At 45.9% G+C, this 26,775-nt stretch overlaps 1 protein-coding gene across 1 annotated transcript in view; it reads right to left on the reverse strand.

Moving 5' to 3' along the window:
* Positions 1–460: 460 nt before the first annotated feature.
* Positions 461–26,775, reverse strand: part of LOC144739339 (ceramide synthase 1-like) — a 58,743-nt gene continuing 32,428 nt past the window's right edge. Inside the window, exons 2-7 of the mRNA XM_078622307.1 lie at positions 21,523–21,682; positions 15,941–16,121; positions 14,777–14,938; positions 9,997–10,144; positions 4,654–4,796; positions 461–999 (exon numbers count right to left, since the gene is read on the reverse strand). Of these exons, the coding sequence (XP_078478433.1) occupies positions 954–999; positions 4,654–4,796; positions 9,997–10,144; positions 14,777–14,938; positions 15,941–16,121; positions 21,523–21,682 (840 nt within the window). The 3' untranslated portion in view covers positions 461–953. The remainder of the gene's footprint in view (positions 1,000–4,653; positions 4,797–9,996; positions 10,145–14,776; positions 14,939–15,940; positions 16,122–21,522; positions 21,683–26,775) is intronic.

Raw genomic sequence — 26,775 nt, forward strand, 5'->3', positions numbered from 1 at the left:
TGTGCTCACACAGTGCATGTGCCAATTGCCACAGCATAGGCTCAAAGAGGCTCCACCATAATCTAATAAGGCCTGGGCATTGTGTCAAACCCAGTTGGCAGGACTGAAATAAAACGTTGTGTCTAAAAAATTTTAATATCTGTAATCGCATCGTGTTATGAGATAGCAAACTTTGTGCCCCTTAATGCCCTGTGTTTAAGATTTTGTGTTGCTTCTTGCAAGATGCACACATGTGACTTCCAAATTACACTCTCAATTCGAAAACGCCAGCAACACACAACTCGATTAAGTGAGTCTAAAACAATTATAAGATTAAGAACGTATTATCATATGGCTGATTCTTTTTTTTTCTGAAGATAAAATGTTAACTAAGAGTGAAAAATTAGGAATGAATGGCAGTGGTTGACATGTTCCCCATAACTATTGCATAATCGCCATATATCGATCACAAGATTTTGAATTTCATCGTAGAGATTTAGTAAGACGTTTAAAAGCAACACCGAATGGTCTGAAAGGAGGAGTTGTATGACAAAAAAAATACAACATGAGGTAAGTACAAGCACTGGGCTTAATATGAAGCATAACTGATTTTAAAAAATGACCATACCACCATCTAACCAAATTAGGCTCATGCCACATGAAAGTGTAAAAAAAACACAATTACATACAACCAATGCATATCTAAAATTGTATTCGTTAGCTTTGTTTGTTTAGTCTTTTGAATTTTTGTTGTCCGTCTCTTTAAAACGTTTGAGCAACTTTCCTTAAACACAACTCGCCCGACACTGGAACACGCGTGGAAATTAACAACCGCCACTCAGCAAGGCTCGCTCGCAGCAGTCACGCGGAGCTGCGACGAGCCTGACCGATGCAAGATAATTTGTCAAAAATAATAAGCTCGAGCAGGAGACAGGAGCCACCCTTGCGATGACGGTGGACACACTGTTCGTCCATCACTGTCGCTTGTCCTTCACCAACCCGTTCATCTGTGCGACTTTCCTGAATTGGAAAAGGCAAAGCACAAACAGGTCGAACATTTATGTTCAGTGATTGTTCAGGCAACTTCATGTGAGTAAGCATCTATTAAGGCTTGCACGATCTAACAAAGGGATAGTGTTGCAGTATTAGAAAGCCGAGTTAAAGTTAGACTCAGTCCATCATTCATCCAAGGTCAAACACATTCCTGCGGAGGGAGCTGGTTAGGAACGTTGGGTTGCTCCGTCAATGACCAGGGTCAACGGCGGCGTGGTGTATTCCGCAAATATGCCCGACTGTGAGAGCGGGCACAAGCCGGCATGAGTAGGTTAAACGTTGAGTTTTATAAGGGCACCACGGGGTGACCAGCCCCACCCCTCCCACCCCCCACCCAGCCCCTCCCTCCCCACCCAGCCCCTCCCCACCCTCCCCACCCAGCCCCTACCCACCCTCCCATCTCCACCCAGCCCGACTCCTCCCATTTTTGGATCCACGACGGACGGACACAATAATCCCCTGTGGGCTGGTGGAACCAGGAGGTTCCTACCAGTATCAAATAGGAAGACTCATTTGCGCGAAGGCAACAGTTTTTGTAATACAGTCAGACGAATCCCTGCCGTGGGAATGTCGACTTTATACCAGTGGATCAGGGCTTTCAAAGGAGATGAGCACCACTCGATCAGTCATTTGAGCAGAGATAGCAATGAAGGCCTCCCCAAGTGGTTCATCACGGTCAAGAGACACAACAATCCATCCAAATCGTGCACACGAGTGGATCCATCGCTCCATCAATGTGGCGGACATACCATCAGTCGTGTTACTACTTTGTCTGCCATTCTCTCATTTGTCTCAAGCACCGGCCATAATCCTTTCAAGCGATGTGTTTTGCACAAGCCCACACGTTTTGTAACAGTCAATATGACGTCTGATCCATATGATACTCTGTCTTTCAGTGTAATTCTATGCATGCAGTTTTGTACACGTCATTATAATTTTCTTTGAACTTGATCACTTATTAATTATGGTAATAACCATCAAAAGCAATGTAAAACTGTCTCGAATAAAAATTGTTAAATCAGTGTATATTGCCTGCAATGAGATATTGTTCAGAATGCTGATGACACAATTACAATATACTGCATGCGAAATTAAAAATAATGTATTCTTGTCCACATGATTCGATGCATGTATCACGAACATAAGAAAAATTCTGAATCGACACATCACGTATCATTGCATACCTATTAAGACACTCCAAATGCCAACGTGATGTATGTTGACCTGTCACTGATGTGCATGGCCAGGAATTTATATTACCATTTTTATCATATTATCGTTATATCCGTAGAAAGTGTCCTAAAGGCGAAATGTGAAGATAATACGATCCCACCCTACCAAGGCCAAACAAACACAGTAACGGCCCCCGCACCTCCAATAAGCACGGTTGGCTACATACGGTTCGAAAGAAGTTCAACATACATCCACTTTCTTCACAAGGCTGAGAGTTGGTTTGGGATTGCATTCAACTGTTACAGACACATTTTTTGAATTTTAAATCCTCATAAACTGAGGCGTATGCAATGGGGCTGAACTTTGATATGAAACTCAACACACTCGCCAATAACGCTGCTTTAAAAAGAGAGATGTTTAATCGGCAACGCTTCGGGCAATGACCCTTATTTATAGCACATCCTGAACGTCGATGATTATGTATATATTTTAAGGGAGAATCTTTGGCCTAAGTGCATTGAGTGTTGTTGTTAATTGTGCTTATGCACCACTGCCAAAGCATCTAAAATATATATATATAAAATAATAAACTAACTTTCCCATTAAAGTAATACAAATAAAATAAAAAAATACATTTTATAAATTGGAAATAAAAACAAATAATAATAATATTAGTCTGCTTTCATCTTCAAGCCTTTGTTTATCCACTGCTGGATGAAGGCCTTCCCATTCTGTGTCAGTCAATGGCGACTGTTTGACTGTACTGCTTCGTACCAGTTAATGCCTGTTGGTATAGGGGGGCCCAGGACTGGTTTAGATACCACATGCCACTTATGCTAGCTGTGGCAGGGAATCGAACCCAGATTACCATGTTCAAAGTGCAGCGTGTTAAACTGCTGCACCATTGCTCCACATCTGTTACCCTTTATAATATATTTCAATACATGGATTTAAGTCTAAAATACCAGTCAGCAGATCAACTAAAGTAATGTTTTATTTCGATGTGGAGATGCAGAGCAGATGTCATTTTATTTCATAACTCAATCTGCTCCGAGAAATGGATGTAAAAACATTCCAGGAATTTATTTTTCAATATACTCACCGCCTTTTAAATATGTTCAATATTATCTAATTAGAGTAGTATTAAGTATAATATACATGCAAATACATTATAAAGAGCCCCTCTGCTCACTAAATGAGCATTAGCCAGTGGTGGAAATTCCACGCTTCTATGACTTCAAGCCAAAGGACAACATACATCCACTTAGGAGATGGAGCTTGTGTATGAATGCATTTTGAACTTCTTTCGAGTTGTTGGACTGCAGGACTGTAAAAGATAGCAATGGCTTATTTATTTTCATTTCTTAATAAACCAGTGATTATTCTGTACAGTAAAACCTTGGATTGCGAGCATAATTCGTTCCGGAAACGTGTTTGTAATCCAAAGCACTCGTATATCAAAGCACTCGTATATCAGTTGTGATCACGTGACGCTCTGCAGACAAAGCGTAAACACGTACTGCTCGTATTGCAAGACCTCGCTCGTTCATCAAATTAATATTTATTTAAAAAATGTGCTCGTCTTGCAAAACACTCGCAGACCAAGTTACTCGCAATCCAAGGTTTTACTGTATATATAAAAAAGTGCACATAGGCATCAAGGGCTGGTGCAGTGGCTCGTGCAATGTCCTATGCACCTGTGCGCCATGGGATGCGAGTCATGACTCACGTCACTGTTAATAAATAAGCCAGTCCTGAAACCCCACAGCCTCTTCACCAACATGCTCTGACCAGTACGGTAAAGTTTGGTCAAAACAGCCCCCCCCCCCGTGACTGACAGAGTATAGGGTGTGCCCTTCATCCTGCAATGACTTGACTCAGGGCTGTAAATGATTGGGTTTTTTTTCCATCAGGAATGTTTTGTTGTTTCCCTTGTTGGTGGTGGTGGTGATGGTGGTTATCTCGTGGGGAGCAGTAGTGTAGGAGTTAGCGCGCTGCACTACGAACCCAGCGACCCGAGTTCAATTCCCACTCACGGCCAACACCAGTGCTGATTATTTGAACCAGTCCTGGGCCTCCCCTAGGTGGACTCAGCCTGGAATGAGTACCTGGTGCAATGTGTAAAACATGGCCACGAGGGAGACAAAGGCGGCCGGGCGTGCTGCTGGCCACCCACCGCCCTCGTGCGCCGTGCCGGCCTTCATTAGGTGGTCACTAACAGCGCTTGCCCCGATCTTAAATTTGGAGCTTTCGTGACTGCAGGAATCACTCTTTGGTTCTTTCGGTAAAGTTCCGTATAAAGATAAAATAGTATGCGGTTATTTAATTTATTATTTTATCTTTATACGTGACTTTACCGAAAGAACCAAAGAGCACTTGCCCCAACTAGTCTGTTAAGGCTACACGAGGGAATCTTTGTCTGTGGTGGATATCTCGGCGGTGACTCACCCTTTGACGTAGTGATTCTTGTTGGATGCGTCACCGCCTGCAGGTCTCATCTCGGCCTTCTTCAACTCGATATCGTACTCGCGCACGTCGTCCACCTCAGTGATCCGCCCGGTCACCACTTTCATCACAAACATCAGGATGAGCTGGACATTGGCGACAGAGAGAGGGGATGCAGGGAAGAGAGGGTTGGGTAACAGTAAAGAGGAGGGGAGGGAGGTACAGGGCAAGGAAAGAGTTGAGAAAAGAGAACATGCATAATGTACGTTGGCTCATTGATCCCCCTCCTCCCCCCCCCCCCACTTTGCGCAAGAGCGCAGAATCGTGGTTACACCACATCTACGCCTCTATATAAGGAACGAAAGAGTAAGACTTCTCCACTAATCTGGCTGTCGCCTGATGAAGCTGGTTGTAATTACTGGCGAAACGTCGTACTCAGTTTGTAAATGTTGTGGCTTGGCTCTCCAACACACCGGTGTGCTGTACCAGTGACGAATTGGCCACGGTCTGTTTACGTGACAACCCTTACTAGTTGGCTGTGTCGGGTGGTGGCGGGTGTTAACGACACATTTATATTCTTTGGTTCTTTTCGGTTAAGTCACGTCTAAAAATAAAATAATAAATTAAAATAACATATTACGACGTTTCGATTGCAACACAAGCAATCATCATCAGGTATAAAAGAAATAGCAACAAAAATCTAACTAGAAAACTATAGACAGACATACAAGCAGACAGACATCACAACGGCACACAGAGAGAGGACACAAATCGGCACAAAGAGAGGGGTCGTTTCTGTGACGGTCCCTTAAATATAGAGAGGGGGGGCGGGGACGGAGAGAGGGAGGGGGCAGAGAGGATTAGCATATCAATGAGTGTACGGCAACGTACTGCTGTTGCAAGTAAGATGACAATGTGGAACGGGCACGCAAAATTGAAAACGGGCACGCAAAATTGAAAATTAGGAGACAGGCACACGAAAATTAAATAACCTAGCAAAATATCGAAATGTGATGTAATACAACACAGAGAGTCGGTTAACACACAATTAACGCATAGCCTGGTTGATTACGTGTTTCAAAATTTGCTAAGTTAGAATTTTAAGTGTGAAAATTCCAAAGAGAGGACACAGGCAGAGAGAACAAATAGCCAGAAAGAAAAAGGATAAGCATAAAACTTCCCCGTAGAAGTGGTTCAATCTTAATTTTGGAGCTTTCATGACTGCAGGAATTATTCTTTGGTTCTTTTCGGTTAAGTCACGTCTAAAAATAAAATAATAAATTAAAATAACATATTACGACGTTTCGATTGCAACACAAGCAATCATCATCAGGTATAAAAGAAATAGCAACAAAAATCTAACTAGAAAACTATAGACAGACATACAAGCAGACAGACATCACAACGGCAGTCATGAAAGCTCCAAAATTAAGATTGAACCACTTCTACGGGGAAGTTTTATGCTTATCCTTTTTCTTTCTGGCTATTTGTTCTCTCTGCCTGTGTCCTCTCTTTGGAATTTTCACACTTAAAATTCTAACTTAGCAAATTTTGAAACACGTAATCAACCAGGCTATGCGTTAATTGTGTGTTAACCGACTCTCTGTGTTGTATTACATCACATTTCGATATTTTGCTAGGTTATTTAATTTTCGTGTGCCTGTCTCCTAATTTTCAATTTTGCGTGCCCGTTTTCAATTTTGCGTGCCCGTTCCACATTGTCATCTTACTTGCAACAGCAGTACGTTTCCGTACACTCATTGATATGCTAATTCTCTCTTCCCCCTCCCTCTCTCCGTCCCCGCCCCCCCCCCCTCTCTATATTTAAGGGACCGTCACAGAAACGACCCCTCTCTTTGTGCCGATTTGTGTCCTCTCTCTGTGTGCCGTTGTGATGTCTGTCTGCTTGTATGTCTGTCTATAGTTTTCTAGTTAGATTTTTGTTGCTATTTCTTTTATACCTGATGATGATTGCTTGTGTTGCAATCGAAACGTCGTAATATGTTATTTTAATTTATTATTTTATTTTTAGACGTGACTTAACCGAAAAGAACCAAAAAATAATTCCTGCAGTCATGAAAGCTCCAAAATTAAGATTGACACATTTATATATTTACGCGATCTAACCCAAAAAAAACTCTATTACGGATGATATTGGTCACGAAAGCCTACGTGTTAAACTGAACTTAAAAGATGTTGAGTGTCAAGTCAGGTCGATGCATTTCCCTGTTGATATGAACGTGAGGCAGTGCTGATGTATGTTGGTGGCCACAAGCCACTGGATTCTACATTGCCATGGCTAGGACCAGTCATGGCCTACAATGACCATCCGATGTCGACAACCTGAGTGCATTCCCCGACAGCGATTGTAACTCACAAACCTTCAGACTGCGAGTAGGGCTCTAAGCAACGGTGCCACCTAAATGGACAGCAGAATAATACATTCTTGATACCAAATAGAGAAATAGTGGGAATAATAAAAAAAGACTACATTAAAATAAGTAGGACACTTGTCCAAACTGAAACAACAGTTGCCCAAGTGTCCCACTGGAGGGCATGCTAGAGGCGAGCTTCACGTACGATTATTATTTGTACCCAATCTTGGTACAGAAATATCCTGGTTTACGTCGGGGATGCGCTCCTGAAAGGCGCGACGGCAAATATCGAAACGACGTCAATCAAAGTGATTGACAGGGTAAGGTGGAGGCGAAGGCCGAGGCGACGGATACGAGAAAGGACGGACGATGCTGTCGGCGACATGAGTGTGGGGGGTTGAGGCGACGCTAATCAGGTCGCGGTGTGAAGAAAGTGACGACGTATTTGCAAAACGATCTAAAAAGGGGAGACGTAAATCGGGGTATTACTGTAATTCCCTTAGAACCCTATTTGTGCAGGAGTGCATCACACGGTGATAATATAATAATAATTTACATTGGTAGGGCGCATTTCATCTGTAGATCCCAATGCGCCATAGAATACAACCAATTCACATCTCATCAGACCTTGGAAGCTAAGCAGGCTTGGGCCTGGATAGCGCTCAAATGGACGACTGCCATGCATGCTGTTATAGGCTGCAGGGATACCTAATGGGCAGAAGGGGGCAATGCTCCCACATCTATACTCCCCCCGCCTTCACCATCCTGCACCGACTACCAGCACGGTAAAGTTTGTACAAAACAAACCACACGGCAATTAGGAGGCCTTCGTCCAGCAGTCGACTGACATGTACATGTTGCAGTCCGGCCAAAGTGCACTGGTAAGCGGGTCGAGTGCACTAGAGTCACTGCAGCTCAGTGGCAATGCCGAAGGCAGTGACGGCACATTCGCGTGGCCATCGCAATACGTTTCACACGCGCAGGTGCCCGGCAGATCCTCTCTGCCGCCGTGCATTCCCATGTGACGCTTTGTTTCTGGTGTTTACCAATGGACGATTTAGTGTGAATGTGGGCCGCTGTGCTTCGTCATTGTTCACAGCCTTTCCAAGTTGCCAACTGGGCACAGCTGAGAGCACTGCGCAGCGCTCGCTATAACAGACGCTGTGCGGCGGTGTTAATGGAATTGCGTTCAAATACATCGCATATCTTGGCATAGCGGCTGGAGTGCCCGACTCACATTTGGAAGGCTGCGAGTTCAAATTGGGATACGGCTCGGCCCACGATTCATCCCCGTGCAGTGAAAAGTCTGCGATTCTGATATAAATCAACATTGGTCATCATATGTGTTGGGTGTCGGACGATGAGAAAGAGAAATTTCCACTGCTGGCTTGGGACTTTTAACAGAAATGACCACCGCCCCCGATGCTCGTTTGAACACAGAGATGCCTCCACTTGTCTCGAATTCGCTCTAGGATCGAACGTTTAAAACAAACACTTAAAACACCAAATGGAATTGTTGCAAAAACGTTGTTTGCAAAGAAGTCAGAAGATCCTGAGTTATAATCTCCCTTTAAAGGAAACAACGTATACCACAGGGCTTCAGCCTGTTTATAAATAAATAAAAAACTATTGAAGAAAGTTCTTGTTATCACAACAAACAGCAGCTGCTTCTGTCATCGTGGCCGTTTGCCACAGCACTCCAAGGGTTTCTTCACGCTGGGTTTAACGCCTTCCAGCGGAAGGCATTTTAGCTGAATTTGTATTTCTACCAATTTATCCAGAGGTACTCGAATGTTCCACCCACTCTCCATTCTCCCTGGTGAATTGGGCATGTGCTTGTGATCACCTCTGCCCAGGACCCTGGACCAGTGGTGGGAATTCCACATTACTATGGTGGGTGCCAGTATATCCATAGGACAACCACTTTTCAACAAACAATATATCTTTTTCAGCGAACTGTAATTATAGCCTGTAATTAAATAAATATAAAAACAAATACTTGCGACATCTGTACTGTAACAAAAGCTTAACAAATGTGACTTAAAAATGTTCATTAATATATGCCTCCACTCGTTGATGAATGCATGCATAATTATTTACGTGATAGTAGTGTTGAGTATCAGCTTTCATATTCGTGAGTTTCTCCAGTTTCCTGCCATATGCCAACCACTAATTACCCAAATGCAGGACCACATTGAAATAGTCTTGAGAATCAATTAGGGTTTTTTTCTCCATTTAAAACTAATAAAGCCTTATTATAATCACAATCATTAATAACCATGATAATGATTGATAACCATCATAAATGTGGTTGTCTTGGGGAAGCTTTTATCCCACAGTGGATAAACCATGGCTGATGATGATCAGTTCTAATTTAGCAAAAACTGCGTATTACAAGCTTTCGATTCACACCTCATTCACTGAAATTGGGGGAGCAGGTTTAGAGGAGTTCTCCGACATACATAATAGGAAATGAGTTTTCGCATAAAAAATTAAGATGTTGTACCATCAGATATTTAGGCCCAAATTCAGATTTTATGTTCAATTTCCATATTTAAATGCATTACATTTGAATTACATGTATTGTTTATGTACAAATTGTAACCCATTTAATAAAGTTATATGTCAATCATTGCATATTATTATTCACCATAAAGTTGCATCAGTGAAACAATCGTTTTTAATATACACACTTTTGTATGTTAACACTTTAAGCAACGGTGACATGACGTTATATCAATTTTTGCGTTGAAAAGCAATGCAGTAATGCCATGGAAGTGATGTCACTTACATCTTTTTCAGATTAAATCCCAAATCATGCCTTATCCGGACATTCCGAAATTGAATAACTTTTATGGCGGATGTTCTGGTTTGATTTATTTCGTCAGATCAACCTGTAAATCGGGACCGCATCCCTACTGCTCACGTACAGAGTAGCCACATGTTGCATAGCTGGGAAGGAAGCGCTCACCGAGAACCAGTAGAGATTCATGAGAGCGATGGTGAAGAGGAGGCAGTTAAAGAAGAAGTAGAAGGGGATGTCGGGCACGGTCTGCATGCTGGAGACGCAGGTGGCGTACAGCACCTTCAGCGGGAACCAGTAGAGCCGGAACACGAACCTGGCATGAAGAACCGGAGCACGGGGCACAGGCGGGCAGACACACACACACACACAACGCAGGCGGCACACGGACAGCATGTAAGACGGGGGGCAATGCTAGAGCATGACATATTCAAAGAGTCACGTGGGTAAAACATCAAAATTAATGAAAATAAAATAAAATAAAATCAAATATTTTATTTTCATTAATTTTGATGTTTTACCTACGTGACTTTACCGAAAAAACCTAAGAATATGATGCCTTGCAGTCACGAAAGCTTCAAATCTAGAATTAATATTCAAAGAGGCGGACAAACGGGTAGACAAACAGGCACACAGATGTAGACAGGGGGGCCACGGTGGCGAGATGTTAAGCACCTCGCCTGGTATACAGGAGGTCGTGGGTTCGATTTTGACCCTGATGTCTATATATTTGGAGTTTGCATGTTCTCCCCGTGGTTTCATGGATTTTTCTCCAGCTCCTCCGGTTTCTCCCCCCACATTTATAATCAACATGTGTTTAGAGTATTTGGCCGCGATACATTTCCACGTGATAAGCATAGTTTCGTTTAGAGAGGTGGAAAACTGTCAGGCAGACAGGGATACAGTATGTAGAGATACAGCGATGCCGAGAGAAAGATGGGGAAAAGGAGATGAGCATAGAGATATAGACAGACAGAGAATAAGAAGACAGTGCACATATAAACATATATACAGGGAGACAGGCACGTGGACACACAGAGCGATAGAAACTGAGACACCAAGAGATACTTCAGGTGATCTATACTCAGGCAGGCATAGATACACAACAGAGAGAGAGAGGGGGAAAGTGGGATATTGGGAGAAAGTTGTTTGGAAAAATAGATACAAATAATCAGACAGAGATACATAGACGTTGAGAGACACAGACAGGAGGCAGGTGGAAAGACAGATAAGATATAGAGAGAGAGAGAGACAAGGAAGCCAAAAGACAACGACACAGCAGAACAAATAAAGAGACAGACATACAGGGAGGGCTGGAACACCAACACGGAAGGTCTGGACGGGGACATAAACAAAGGCATGATACACCGCCAGAGGCAAAGATAATCCTGATCACTGCAGGTTTGAGGCAGTGAAAGTTCTGCATCTGCATGGCCTGTGGTGTGTCCAGGCACAGATCAAGCATCATCACCGACGCTGCCTTGTGAAGGAAAAAGGCTAACAGTGACAGTTAGATTTTAAAAGTGGATGTGCCAAGCCACTCTCATGAGCCATGGCTGGGTCTGATCCTTGCACAGGACAAACGCAAACATTAATAACATCCCACCCATTGCCTTTAATTTGGCTGTGCGACAAACATTGATAAGGATCAAGATGAAATCCACCGCTCCCGATGTGGTTCATTTCACCTCACCTCGTTATCATTTCCTTCCCTCTGTCGCAACACCCACGACCAATGTGCAATCAACCCCCCTACCTTGGAAAAGTTACAGCAGCCGATTTCGACATTAAATATGGTGCAATCTGCTCGCCCATCTGTAGCCGAAGGTTGCTCGAGGTTAGTTTACTGCAAGCATGCGGCTTGACGGAATGAACAAATACCAAAGAAACCAGTGTGGGCTTCGGGTAAATAAGCAGCCGCATTCATATTTGTGCATCTGAGCACGTTTGTTCACCTTGGGAGAGTGCCAGGGACATTTTTTTTTATCTCTCTGGCAGCGAATTGGCAGCAGCATTGTCTTTGTGTTTCCGAGCGTCTGTCTGCATGCGCACGCGCCCGTTTATTCATGAGTTTCCGTGTACAATTTTGAACACAGTTTAAATAAGCAAAATATGAAGCCTCCAACCTCTTTTGTGCACAAAAGAGAAATGACTTTCGCTTTTGTTTTTCAGTGTTAAAGAAAAATATATAAGCCTGCTCCAACGACCAATGAGGAAGTAATTGTATTTGTTGGCAGCCCCTGAATCGGTCATGTAAATTCCACATTCCTATGGAGGGGGCGGGGGGGGCAGTATCTCCACGGGACAATCACTTGTTACAATATTGATGCTCTTTGTGTATCTAAAAAAGCCTCGCTGAGTTTCAACACTCTCGTTGAGAGGGTCCTACGTTAATGCACCACAGATCTCCCTTGCAAACTAGCTGGGTAACTGGCTGGATGGGACTTACATGTGTAACAAATAAACATTGTCTTCTTGGTTCTTTCGGTAAAGTCACGTAGAATGGAAATAATAAAATAATAAAGTAAAACATAATAAAATAATTCTCACGACGTTTCGGCCACAACGCAAGCAGCCGTCCTCAGGTGAAGACCAGGTCTGTCGGGGAGACAGCATCTGAATGAATGACGCTGTCTCCCCGACAGACCTGGTCTTCACCTGAGGACGGCTGCTTGCGTTGTGGCCGAAACGTCGTGAAAATTATTTTATTATGTTTTATTTTATTATTTTATTATTTCCATTCTACGTGACTTTCCCGAAAGAACCAAGAAGATGAATCCCTGCAGTCACGAAAGCTTTAAATCGAAAAATAAACATTGATTGATTGAAGTTCATGAATGAGCCTCTGGCACGTGGGCAGGAAGCATCGTACTCATACTCGGATAAATCCCACACGTAAAAATTGATTCTATGGACTCGCTGTACTTCCATATCCTGCCCACCCCACAGCCGAATGGATTTGTGAGTTTCACAATCGTGTGTGATTCACCCACCATAGCCTTCATTATGGGCTTAGCAACCTCTTAAACACACACACACGTACACAATGCCTAGCAATATAGCAAAACACGGGCTCTATGTCAATTTCCACTGTTGTTTTCACGAGAGGATAGAGTTTGGAACAGGAACATTGGCCAACAGGGAGAGTAATGTTTTTTAATGAACGTGTCCACGAGTTCACATAAACCTCCCTGCCACTTTGTCAAAGAATAGCTTCCTTTGGATTATATCTGTGAACAACCAAGTTGCATTGCAACTGAGTGGAATGACACGGGGCTAAATATGTGGAGTGAAAACAGAGCTAAAGAGACCTTGAACAAATGCAATGTTTATGCCAATATTGGTGGTGTTTGCTTTTAGCATTGATGCACACGATACAGTAAAACCTTGGATTGCGAGCATAATTCGTTCCGGAAACGTGTTTGTAATCCAAAGCACTCGTATATCAGTTGTGATCACGTGACGCTCTGCAGACAAAGCGTATACACGTACTACTCGTATTGCAAGACCTCGCTCGTTTATCAAAGTGATATTGATTTAAAAAAAATTCTCGTCTTGCAAAACACAAGCAGACCAAGTTACTCGCAATCCAAGGTTTTACTGTATTAGAATTTTAAGGCTACGAGTGGCTCAAGAAATTCAAAATGACCATGTCAAAACTACCGAGTTGGCTTCACTGATTTTACAGATTCGAATCCAGGCAGCAAATGTGTTACTAAACCCATATATCAAGTGCAGGCAGTTCGAGGTATCCTGCCTGAACATCCATCAAGACAGAAAATGAAAATCAAATAAAGTTGGGGTGGGGTTTCTTCTATTAGTTTGGCCCAGCCGAGCTCAACTCCATGGGCTGCAATTTATAAAGAACATTGGATTCATGACATGCGGCAAAACCACTCCGTGTCATCACCAGGAAGGAAAGCCATCTCATGTTAAACAAGGTAGGCATACTGAGGTGACCACAGAAGTATGGGCAGTTGTCAGTGGCATCTTCCAAGGTCATATTCGGTGAGATCATGTGGCATTATTATGACTGAATGAGTTCCGGAAGGAGGTTAACTCTGCCTCGTGACATAAATGATACCATAATTGTGATGCAATTAAGATTAAAATATGCTATTATTCACCAATCTATATAGTAAGTACCGTTCAGCACTTTGTTATACGACTGTTGGATGAAAGCCTCCGCACTCATTTATTGACCCTGGAGGGATAATGGGCGAAGTTGGTCCCGCCTGGAATTTGAACTCACAACCTTCTGATTACAAAAACCTTCCGATTATGAGACAAACGCTATTTTGAAACAATGCCTATGGATAGACCAGCCCCTTGTCAGAGGAATGTGGAATATTCACCACAGAGTCATGACCGCCAAAGAAGATGAGCATTGCCCAACCGTTGTTCGAGCTGAGAGACATTTAGCTTTTCTTTTATATTGAAAACCAACAAAAACAAGATAGTGATTTAAATAGTGCTGAGAGTGTGTGCCTCTGAAATTGTAGTGCAGGATAGGCCACAAATAAAGGCGTCATGGACCTTCTATAGACATTTGAATTCAGCTGGAAGAACCCAATGAGCTATGAAGCTCCGTTTCACAGGTATCCCAGACCATGCTGGGTCAGCAATGGTGGAAAATCACAGAGGAAGTTACATATAGATAGATTAATTAAACAATCATACGTAAACTTGAAGAAATATACATATCGAAACAAATCGCACCAATCGTTAATAACCGTACACATAAAGGGATACATTATACTCGCAAATTCGTAGTTGTCAAATCATAGTCGCCAATGTATGTATGTATGTTGAACTTCTTCCGCACCAACCGTGCTAATCGGATGTACAGGAGAAGGACAACAAACTAAACACATTGCAAAAACAGCAGCGGGTCATGAGCGACAGTCGTGAATGCGGCGGCCGCTGTGGTTGACATCGAGCATCTGACCAGGACACGGCGAAGGTGATGCAGCCGATGTTGGAGAGGATGTTGTTGAGCCTGTGGTAGGTGTTGTTGCGAGTCTTGAGATAGACGTTGAGCTTGGTGAACTCCAGCTGAATGTCGGTCACGTCGTGCAGGAAGAGGGCCAGCATGCCCACGTTGTGGTAGCTGCAGACGACCGCGCACGCACACAAAGCCAGAGACGACCATCTCCCATTTGGCCCGAGATAACCATTGGAACAAAAATCTGTCCCCGTGATCGGCGAGAGGTGATTATCGCCGTTCGGCCACGTCAGACACATGCCAGAGGACGCCCCTGGCTCATGCCGCCTTACGCGTCACCGACAATTTTGCCAAATTCATTGGTGGTCGGGCTGAGACTATCGACTCGTGGAGTGAGACCGATTGTCGATCGAGGAAGGGTCAAGTCGGTTGGCATCATCACACCGTGCCATGTCACACCCAGCCTCGTCACACCGGACCGTGTCACACTCCGCTGCTTCACACCCACAGCGTCACAGCCCACAGCATCACACCCAGCCACGTCAAACCTGGACGCGTCACACCCGACCGTGTCATATCAATACCGGCCACTCTGCTCCGGAGACGTGGATTGCTGCGAGTGAGCGGCGGGGGTGAAGGCAACTACGACTATTTGCTGATCGAGCACAACAGAAGTAGTAGTGGTACAACTGGCATAAGTGCCATGACCATTGGGGGCAACCTACTACTAAGGCAAATTGCATGAGCATCTGGTGTGGGTAACACCACGCCTGTACAACTCTGCCTCTCCGGCTGATGTTGTTCCCATTTCAGACAAGGTGTTCACTTATGATTTTATGGCTAAGTAAACCTAGGGAAGGCACAGGGCAGGTTAAGACAATACTGATGTTATCCATGAGCTGGGAACTGAACGGAGGCCTTTCTCTTTACACACACACAACTGGCGCACTTGCACCACTAGAGTTCCGAACGGAAACTTCCATCTCACGACACAACGATGACAGCGCAATCGGAATACATTCGGGGGGCTAAAGACGAAAACAAAACAAAAGCCCAATGTGAAAAACCCTCGCGGCGTTTATCATTTTATTTAGTGTACATTTTCTTCGATCAATCCGCGCAACTGCTCTCCAAGATCATCGTGCAAAGCGCGTGCGCGGGACTGACCGGAAGGCGTAGGAGGAGATGAGCAGGGAGAGCGTGATGACGTGGTGCAGCAGCATTACTGGCGAGTCCTTGCGCCACGCATCCATGTACAGCGTGCCGTATATGGAGTGAGCGTAGAAGCTTGCCTGCGCCACGTACGCCAAGTAGATGTCCGTCGGGACCTCGATTCCGCGCTTCCAGCCTGCAGAAGGAACATTTTGTGAAGTTGCACAGGTGTGCGTCTCGGGAACCCGAATGCTACAATGGCGTCGGATCCTCCCAGACCAACACAGCCGAGGGCTCTGGGTCTCAATCCCGAAGGTTGAACCGTATTTCTCGGCTCTAATGAGAGGAATTAGCAGCGGACCGGTCGCTAGCGACTGCATGAAAATAACTGCGCATGCACATGATCCGGCAACTTGGAGGTGAGGATGGTGGATCGTTTTATGATGAGATCGTGTGTGTGAGAGAAAAACCCACTTTGCCATGGGGCAGCAGTTGTGTCGGTAATTAACAGGAAACCGAGTAGCTTGTTGACATATTGGCGTGGAGTGTTTTAGTGTTCTGCCCTCGTATTCAGGAGTGTTTGGAGGCACTCCAGTTTCCTCCCACATGCAGAAATAGCCATAAGGAACTCGCCAAACAACTCTAAGCAGGGCCCTCTTGAAAAAGACTTGAGACTCAGCGAGGCTTCGGTGAGTCACAAAGTGCCGCCCCGCTCAAGGGAAAAACGAAGCGTCGTCGTTTCCATCGGCAGTCCTGAGCCAGTGGTGATAATTAGCACAGTTGGCTAAGTATGGTGCGAAAGAAGTTCAACATTCATGTGTACACCATTCCACATTTCAAGGGCAGGGGGGCCTTTTTCAATGAAAGGCAGCCACTGTTGACTTTCCACACACTGGTATCCATTTTATTCACCGAAAAACAATGAAAGGTCGCGCTAGCCCTCGACTGGATTTTGAACTCGTCTAACCTTCCGACCGTGAGCCGCTCACTTTACCAGCTCCACCAGCCCGGAGTGAAATGATTGAGCAAATACATAATCGGTGTTATTCATATTCGAGTTCAACAGTTGCTATGTTGTCCAAGTCCACTTTTGAATAAAATGCCAGGGACACATCCATGTGGTGGTATTATCGGTGGCTGCTCTCAAACTCAAGGGCAGCGCCGGAGCCCCTCTGCTTGGCACCGAGAGATTCGCAGCATAACCACGTCTCGTGTTCGTCGTGTGCCACCCGCCCGCCCGCCCGATCGCCCACACAGGACAGCTCTCAGCCTCCACTTCACTGGTGGCTCTCCAAGTCCCCGCAGCTTCCCTCCTTGCAGGAGGCGCGCCCAATAAAACAACAACACCACCAGAACCCCTGCGCCGTGGAGAAATGTACGGGACAAATGCGTACAGCCACGTTTGCACCGTTGGGTTTACGCGGTTGGTGATGTACAGTTCTTGGCTGCGTTTTCACCTTGTACCGTACGTTGTTTGGCATGAAGTCTGATACACAGTACAGCTATACAACTAAGGTTGCAACCGGTCCTGGTTTTCCCAGTATCGTCCTCTTTTTGAAATAGCAGTCCTGGGAAATTTCCGTGTTTTCGTTACTCAGAGATTGCAACCGAAGGCTCACAACCTAGTGACATAGCCGGGTGGGTGTATTGTCCATGAAAATACCATGTGCCGTCTGCTTCAAAGTGGACGTTACAGATCGTGTGATGTCGTTCCCAAGTGTAGGCCATTGTGTGCCGACGTCATTGTCCAAGTCTAAAAAAATTGCCCGCAAATTACCGTACTCAACTGAGGATCATACTTTGAAATCATCGCCCGTTACTGCGAAAGCTTAGCAGGACCCTCGTGAAAGAGAGTCATGAGACTCGGCGAAGCTTTCGTGGGTAAACAAGTGTACAGTATTCCCTCGTTATTAACGAACTTGCTATCCACGATTTGGGCTGTCCGCGAATTGCATCAAGAGAGAAAATGAGACTGATGAGATTAAGTGATGAGAGACGACATGATGCGAGAAAGCGATGAGATAAAGTGATGAGATGAAGAGATGAGAGACAGAGAGAGATAACTTCTGTAAGCTTTAGAAGCATCTGCAGACCTTCCGCATACGATATTCGTAGGCCAATATCATTAACCGCGAAATTTGATGTTCACGAGCATCTCCGGAACGTATCCCTAGTGAATAACGAGGGAATACTGTAATAAAAAATAAACCCCCAAAAACCCATCGGAGAGCCATGTCAGTGCCCACGGGCAAATTGCACAACCCATCAGCGCCACGGTACATACAAACAAAGAAACGCATGAGGGTTTTAAAGGGGCATAAATGCCTACCTACCCGTGCATACTTCAGGACGGATGGTTATTATTATGTCTTTGCGTTTCATCTGTCACTCAGAGGCACACACGTGATTACCACCATATTCACTCCCTCCCCCCTCCACTAGATCGCTTGATTCTTAACTAGCTGCGAGTTCAAAAACTGGGTTTGGAAGATTCACTCAGCCTCTCGTCCCACCGAGGTCGATAAAATAGATACCACTCTCAGTGTGCAAAATTCAACAGCTGTCATCCTGCAAAGAGTGGTCCAAGTGAGAAAAACGTGGAATTTCCTTCACTTCCTAAGAGCTGCCAATGAAAAAGAGTAATGCCCCAATTTCCATTTGCTCAGGGAGAAATATACATTTAATTTTAAATGAACAACATAAAATAATCCCTTTTCAAACTCCAGAACAACTCGGAGTTACTTTGTGTTGGTGGTCGTAACAAGGCACATTAAGTGTGTTGGTCACGTGACATCTAAGCAAGGCATGATGGGAGTCACACCACACTGCTGTTTGTGAACACACCTTTTGCCTCTTGTTAAAAACTAGGGAGTATAATATAGAGCTGGACTTATCCAACAAATGGCGTTAGGACTTGCTTCCATGGTTGGACATGATATGCAAAGAAAATGCAGGACATTATGAGGACAAACAGCTGTTAGCAATACGCTGGAGAGCATTCCATCTCCATGGAAATGTTGGTGATGCCACTACCCAGCCCCCACCTCTCCTCTCTCGCTGCCTTCACCCCACTCCACCGCACCACCGCAAACCCCTCCCACATCTCCCTCCCTTCCTTTTGGCAAAGCTCCACGCACGAATTCATTTCTAGATCGTCGGTTATTGCCGAGCATATCTCTGCAGAACAGCACAACGCTCCACGCTCAAGCAGAGCCAGGCCAGAGAAGTCAATTTGTATGAGCATTTTTTTTTGTTAATCGAATGCACTCAACGATGAATGATGTGATAGGAATATTATTGTGTCCCTGGGTTGGCGCTGTGCAGAGCCAAAGACAAAGATCCCCCGTGTGGCCTTTCACAGACTATCGGGGCAAGTGCTGTTGGCAAGCACCTATGTTGGGCCGGCATGGCACACGAGGGAATGGGTGGCCAGCATCCACGCCCGACTGCCTTTGTCTCCCCGGTAGTGATGTTTAAACACTGCACCAGGTTCTTATTTCAGGCGAGTCGACCTAGGAGAAGCCCAAGCATGGTGCAGATATTTGTCACTGGTGTCGACCGAGAGTGGCAATCGAACTTCGGGTTGCCGGGTTTTTAGCGCAGTGTGCTAACCGCTACACCACCACTCCCCAGGGGGGGTGGAGGGTGGTGGCTTTGCCCCACCACCACAAGTGACAACAGGCATGTGATGGTTAACCCCTCCACTCCCAGAGATTTAATGAATTGTCACCATTCGGCTACATTATTTGTGTTTAGTTTCTTGTCCTTCCCCCGCACCTCGGATTAGCACGGTTGGCTATGTACGGTGCGAAAGAAGTTCAACATACATACATTGTTTTTTTAAATCTTATTTTACTCGTTGGAACCGTCTCATTTGCGCCGGGCATCTGATTTGTCCCGTTTTGTTTATTATATCAGCCTCAAGTTACATCAGAGTATAATTTGTATAAATTGTAAATCATTAACTCTAAGAGACACATTCAACGTATACGTCATGAGCGAACTATCCTCGGAAAAATAATTTCCACTCAGAGAGTCTTAGCTGGATCAAGCACTTCACTATAATTATTCCCAATGACCAAATAATTTCAGAATCTCTGATCGCATCAGATCCCAGAAGCTAAGCAGGTTTTAGCCCCAACAGCGCTTACACGGATAACCGCCGTGCATAACAGGTGCTACAGGTAGCAGGGCCACGTGTCGACAATCCACAGTGCAGTGCAGCAACAAGAACCTATTGTTGGATTGTACCTCTGCGTTCCACATCTACGCTCCCCAGCTTTCACCAACTCGCACCTGCCAGCGTGAGCTGGGTTAGTAAGTAAGGACTTGTCCCTTGCTTTTTATTCGACGCGTGTGCGCGATGGCGCAGTCATCGATCGAGGGTCCGATTCGAACCGCGTTGTGTGATCGGCATCGCGCTCGCTGAAGGTGTTTGCCTTCAGGGAAGTGGTGTCCTGTATACGCAACTGCGCACAATTCTGTGAGTCACTTATAACCGCTTTGCCGTTACTTATTGCCAATTATGGACTCAGACTATTGTCCTATCATTCATAGAGTCCCTGGCACACAATAATATGCTACAGTGGCAGTGGGGGCCGCAAAATACCGATTTATCTATATACATAAAAGGGGAATTTGTGAATATGTGTGTCTGTTCAAAATGTTTAGAGCGTACTTCCTGACATGCAACAAATTTGCCATGTGGGTACTTTCCAGACTGTACACCATGAAAAAATTATAAAAATAGACTTTTGTATTTTTTTTGGGGGGGGGGGGGCGCAATAATGCATATATTTTGCACGGCAAGTGAGCTGTGACGTCACATATGTCATGTGATCCGTGTGCGGAAGCGTAACAGAGTGTGCCTGCTGATCGCGAGTAAAGTGAAATACAAATGTGTTGCAGGTCTAAGGCGTTCTTTGCGCAGCATTGCTGCTTTATTATTTCAGTCGTTTACTGCCGTATGCACCCTGAAAGTTGTATGTCTGCAGCAAGCGCATGTATGTGTACCTATGGACGTGCGCGTGTGTGTGGGGGGTGCGGTAGTGTAGTGGTTAGCGCGCTGCGCTACGTACCCAGCGACCCGAGTTCGGGTCGAGTAAGTGGTGTGGTGTGTGAACATCGCCACTGGGGAGACAAAGGCGGCCGGGCGTGGTGCTGGCCACCCACCCCCTCGTATGCCGTGCCGGCCTTCATAGATGCTCGCTAACAGCACTTGCCCCCTACATTCTCACAGGCTACACGGGGGATCTTTGTCTTTATCCTGTGTGTGTGGGGGGGCAGCGACTGTGTAGCGATTCGCGCGCTGCACTATGAACCCAGCGACCCGAGTTCAATTCCCGCTCACGGCTACCACCGGTGACGATTATTTGAACTGGTCCTGGGCCTCTCCTAGGTCGACTCAGCCTCAAACGAGTAACTGATGTGGTGTGTGAACATCGCCACTGGGGAGACAAAGGCGGCCGGGCGAAATTAGGGATTTTGATCGGATCATTGCGGGGGCACGTGCCACCCCACCCCACTGGCTCCGCCAGTGCACGGTGCCATGGGTGGTGGTGGTGGGCGCATCGTCGTCCTGCGCCGTGGTCACTCACCGTAGAAGACGGCCGCTGGGTTGTGGTAGAAGGGGTACTCCTCCTTGACGAGCAGGTGTGCCGCGTACAGCCAGATGGCCAGGTAGAAGAGCAGCTTCCAGCAGCTCTCGGGAAACTTGTCGGCGTCGGCAGGACGCAGCCTCAGCCACTGGGCCATCGGCTGTGGAAAACAAGGATGACAACCGTGCTGATCACAAGTTGTTTATTGATGTTGTTAACAAAAGTAAATAAGCTGATGTGTGTGCTTACACGTGACATCGGCCACACGGCCTTGCGGGGGTGCGTAATTTTAGCCGCGTTGGTCCAATACAAGCATAACTCTGGTCCGGTTTCAACATTTAGTGTCTCGTCAGCAGAGTCAGGCTTGCTTGAAGTAATGCTGGTGAATGCCAGATGTTTATCGGCAAGGACCCCCTCTGTTAGACACGGGTCCCAGTTCGACGCCACATACTGGTACGCGACACAAAATAATGATGAGCATCGTAATGGAGAAAATCAGTAGGAGTCGGCCTTTTTACTTTTATACTTATCTTCTCCAACAACGACGCGAATGATGAATTTGTATTATGTGCAACATGTTTTTTTGTGTAGACATAGAGCAGCACAAATGTGTCAGCGAATTCATACGAAGCACTCGGGGTCAGCGTGTCTCCACGTTCAAATGAGTGTCGATGTGGTGTGCTTATCTCTTAAAGGTCACACTTATACACACAAAGTGCTTGCCACAAATTAACCACAATAACATGCTGACCTCGTCTCAGAGAATAAACCATCCCGTGAACTCCGGTCATCCTCGCAGCGGCTTTTGGTGAACCATCGAACAAAGACGGTCACCGCATCGCGCGCTTTCAGATGCGCTTCTGCAGCCGTCTGGAACGCTCCTCCTTCCCAGATTAGGAAGCCACTGGAGCTACGCACTTTTAAATCATCATCTAGCTTGAAAACTAATTTCTTTAGAACTGCCTTTTGAGTTTAGTTTGCTGTCCTTCCCCAGCAACTCCGATAAGCACGGTTGGTTATGTATGGTGCGAAAAAGGCTCTACATCCATACAAAGAAGTTCAACATACATACAACATCTATTATCTCCACCCGGTGGCCCTGAAAGTAAAGGTGCAGCCCTGCACTTGCTTGCTCGCGGAACTGCCGGTGGCATTGCCTCCGCTGCTACGACGAGCTCTAGAGAACGACTTCTGACCTATTCTTCCACAATGACCACATATCTCGGAAGAGGTGGGAGTACCCGCACTGCTAGCGCATCATGCGCGACCTGCCGAGCCACCAAGCATCGAAACAGTGGTGGAAATTCTAAATTCCTATGGCTGGCATAAGCCTCCCTCTCTCCCTGTAGGATAAGCAACGCTGACTCACCATGAAGTGGGTACTGTAACTCAAATCATTGCCCTAGAGGGAATGACAGGTCGAGCCAACCCATGCCCCTGCTCTGAACTTGCAAGTCAAATACTCTGCTACTCTTTGGTTCTTTCGGTAAAGTCACGTAGAAAGAAAAACAATTAAATAATAGAGTACGGCGTTTCGATTGCAACACAAGCAACTTTCATCAGGGAAAGCTAAATTTGAGAGAGACAAAACACAGACACGGAGACACACAGACACACACAAGCAGAGAGACACACAACATAGACACAGTGTGTCTCTCTCTGTGTGTCTGTGTTGTGTGTCTCTCTCTGCTTGTGTGTGTCTCCGTGTCTGTGTTTTATATCTCTCTCAAATTTAGCTCTACCTGACGACGGTTGCTCGTGTTGCAATCAAACCGTCGTACTCCATTATTACATTTATCTTCTTTCTATGTGACTTTACCGAAAGAACCAAAGAGTAATTCCTGCAGTCACGAAACCTTCAAATCAAGTTTGCTCTGCTACAGTGCCGAAGGAGTGTAGACACGTCCGTTAACAAGACGTGGCTCGAGGAATGTGTTCTCAGGTAGCACAACGCCGGGCGGTGCAACCCAGAATCACGTGCGAGAGCTCCGTGGCACCAACGTCGTGCCGCGTGTGAAATTCATGACGTGAAGCACTTTAATTTGACCGTAGAAACAGTGGCAGGGGCAAATCCATTTTCGAAGGGTGTGAATTCGGCACGTTTAGTGTGATTTGGACCCTCTGCGTTTGCTACCGAGTGAAGTGAAATGGCCACGGAATGCGATAAGCATTGTGTCGGGAATGATCGCTTTTCCTGCCGGGCCCTGCCTGCTCCGCACTTGCAGAGTCAGCATCTGATAATAAACAAAAAAAGTGAACACGGCCAACTACACCGACCAACGTACACGCAACAGCTTGTTTTGTCAGTGCACCGCTACACGGAGAGCCTTCCCCAACACGCCTTTCGGAGGGATGGCTGAGGCGTGCAATTGCAGCGAACGGCATCTATAGCATTGTGTTGGTAATGATGGCTTTTCCTGTCGGGCTCTGTCTGCACCGCACTGTACTCCGCTCCGGGGGTGATGACGCTCCCTCGTGCTCCCTCGGGCTCCATCGTTGTGCTGCTGCTGCTACTGCCATGCGCGGTGTTCGCATCGCAGCGCGGAATTCCAGAATGTGGCGGAGGGTTTCTAGACCGAGAACGCTCTCTCTGGGTTATTACGCACCCCGCCACCCACACACATACCCCACACACCAGCCACACCCCACTCAACACCCACATGCACCCAAACACCTCTACACCCACCCACACACCAACAACAACAACAACCGCCATTCGCCACTGAGTGGCGGTAACGTCACCATGGCGCTTGTGCCAGGCTACGTGCATGTTAAAGTCACGTGAAGTGTCGAACGTCCGCTGGCAGGAGGTCCTGGGACAGACCCAGGTGCCATGTGTCGACTGAGATGACTGGCCGATGCACCACCTGTGCCCTCTACTGTGCCAACTTTCTGTATTTTAGCCGCCCGGCGCTCCGCTCGTTGTTGTGAGCGTCGCTACTCCGCCCTCCGTTGTTGCTAGAGGGCGACTGCCTCCAACTGCCCAGTAGCTGCGTCCTTCACGAGCCTCCTCCACAGAGGCCAATCTTGACACCGCTGGTACCGGTCATCGGCAAGTCCACTCAGCTCCACATCCTCTTGTAGCACATCACTCCATCTCTTCTCTAGCCCGTGCAGCGCCCGTTTAGCCCCCTCTATCAGGCCTAACAAAATCTGTTTAGGCATGCGGTGGCTGGGCATGCGGTGGCTGGACATGCGGTGGCTGGGCATGCGGTGGCTGGGCATGCGGTGACTGGGCATGCGGGCTATAAGACTCAGCCAACGCAGCCTTGCCTGCCGGAGAAGCTCACCGATGGGACTTTGTCCAGATTTTTTAATGATTTGTGAGCTCCTCACACAATCCAGCCTGGTTACACCCAGGATGGATCGTAGACAGGCCAGCCTAAATGTTTCTAACAGGCGAAGATGTTTCATTAGGGGGGGGTTCACGTTTTGCAAGCGTGGAGAAGGGAGGGCATGACCGTGGCCGAGAAGACCTGAAGCTTCGTGCGGAGCGACAGACCAGGTAGCTTCCACACAGCGTTACGCAGCCATTGAAAAGATAATGCCACTCGACTGATTCGGAGTGAGACCTCTGCTGTCAAACCGGAGATGGTCATGAGCACACTGCCCAGGTATGGAAAACTCTACAATCTCTCTACAACTGCCCCATCACCAATTGGGAGTTGTGAGGGTGGAGTGTTTGATGGCACAAAATACCCCCCCCATCCACACCCCCCCCCATCCACCCCCCCCCCCGACCAGATTTGTGACATGTTGTGGGGGGATGTGAATCTTTCCGTATTGGCTCGTAATTCAGAGAATATTCGCATTCATCCTGTACAGTGTGAAGGCTTCTCCCTTAACTGTGGATTGACATCTGCATTGGGAAGGAAAGAAGGGTTGTAAATTGCGCGCAAGCGCTGCGTGAAGGAACGCGGTCGTGTCACTGCGCGTTTGCCGTCCGTTACACGCAGTTGGGCATTTTTCACGATTGGCGTACACATTGGTGTCCATCACGAAATGTGTTTTTTTAATCGCATGAGCACACCAGCCTTATTGCTTCATACCTCCATAAAATCTGTGCAGAGGTAAAACCCCACGAGGATAATTGGGGAAGACATTTCGATTTAAAGCTTTCGTGACTGCAGGGATTCATATTCTTGGTTCTTTCGGTAAAGTCACGTAGAAGGGAAATAATAAAAAATATTTAAAAAAAAAATGTTTTCTTTTATTTGTTTTATTATTTCCCTTCTACGTGACTTTACCGAAAGAACCAATAATATGGGGAAGACATGCTTTATTTCAAAGGCTCTCCTCTTGAAGATATGAAAACCCATCGCTTTTACCACATGCAATCACCAGTGGAGGGGAAAATAGTACGAGGTGCATTAGAAATCAGCGGGGTGGCGATGAACGGCTCACCGTGTTGTATATTCAGACGTGTGCTGTACGTCACCAGTCTGTGGCATGCCCAGTACTGTATTAATATGTTGAGGCTAAAAAATGTTTTGGACTCCATAGAGTCTTTCCAGGATAATAAACTGTATTAGTATAAGCATTCCTTACACCATTATCCGTATTGGAGCAGCACCATTTGCATCAATAAACACCATGGGATAAGTACACTTGACGTCAAGCATTCCTTTTATGGTTTTTTTTGGTAGATTATGCCAATGTCTTCATTAGTAACTGTAGTCTGTACTCCTTCAACGGAGGAGGAATAGCAAAAACTACACGAACTCTCTCCTGAAGCCCTCATCTAAAGTCATCTCGTGGCGAGCAGACCTCGACATGAGCATCTATCTCCTGAACATATTGCCATCATACGCAGGGATAGAATAGCAACAACATGGGATATTTTTCTTCTTGGTTCTTTCGGTAAAGTCACGTAGAATGGAAATAATAAAATAATAAAAATAACCCAATAAAATAATTCTCACGACGTTTCGGCCACAACGCAAGTAGCCGTCCTCAGGTGGAGAACAGGTCTGTCGAGGAGACAGAGTCTGAATGACAGACCTGTTCTCCACCTGAGGACGGCTACTTGCGTTGTGGCCGAAACGTCGTGAGAATTATTTTATTATGTTTTATTTTTATTATTTTATTATTTCCATTCTACGTGACTTTACCGAAAGAACCAAGAAGATGAATCCCTGCAGTCACAAAAGCTTTAAATCGAAATTTAACATGGGATATTGTCGGGGCAAAGTCTATTGGCTGTTTCATGAAGATGTGCGGTTTGAGAGTTTCTGGGTCCCTAAATTTGCACTG

The sequence above is a fragment of the Lampetra planeri genome, chromosome 3 (genome assembly GCF_965212315.1).
Source record: "Lampetra planeri chromosome 3, kcLamPlan1.2.h2, whole genome shotgun sequence".
Classification (NCBI taxonomy): domain Eukaryota; kingdom Metazoa; phylum Chordata; class Hyperoartia; order Petromyzontiformes; family Petromyzontidae; genus Lampetra; species Lampetra planeri.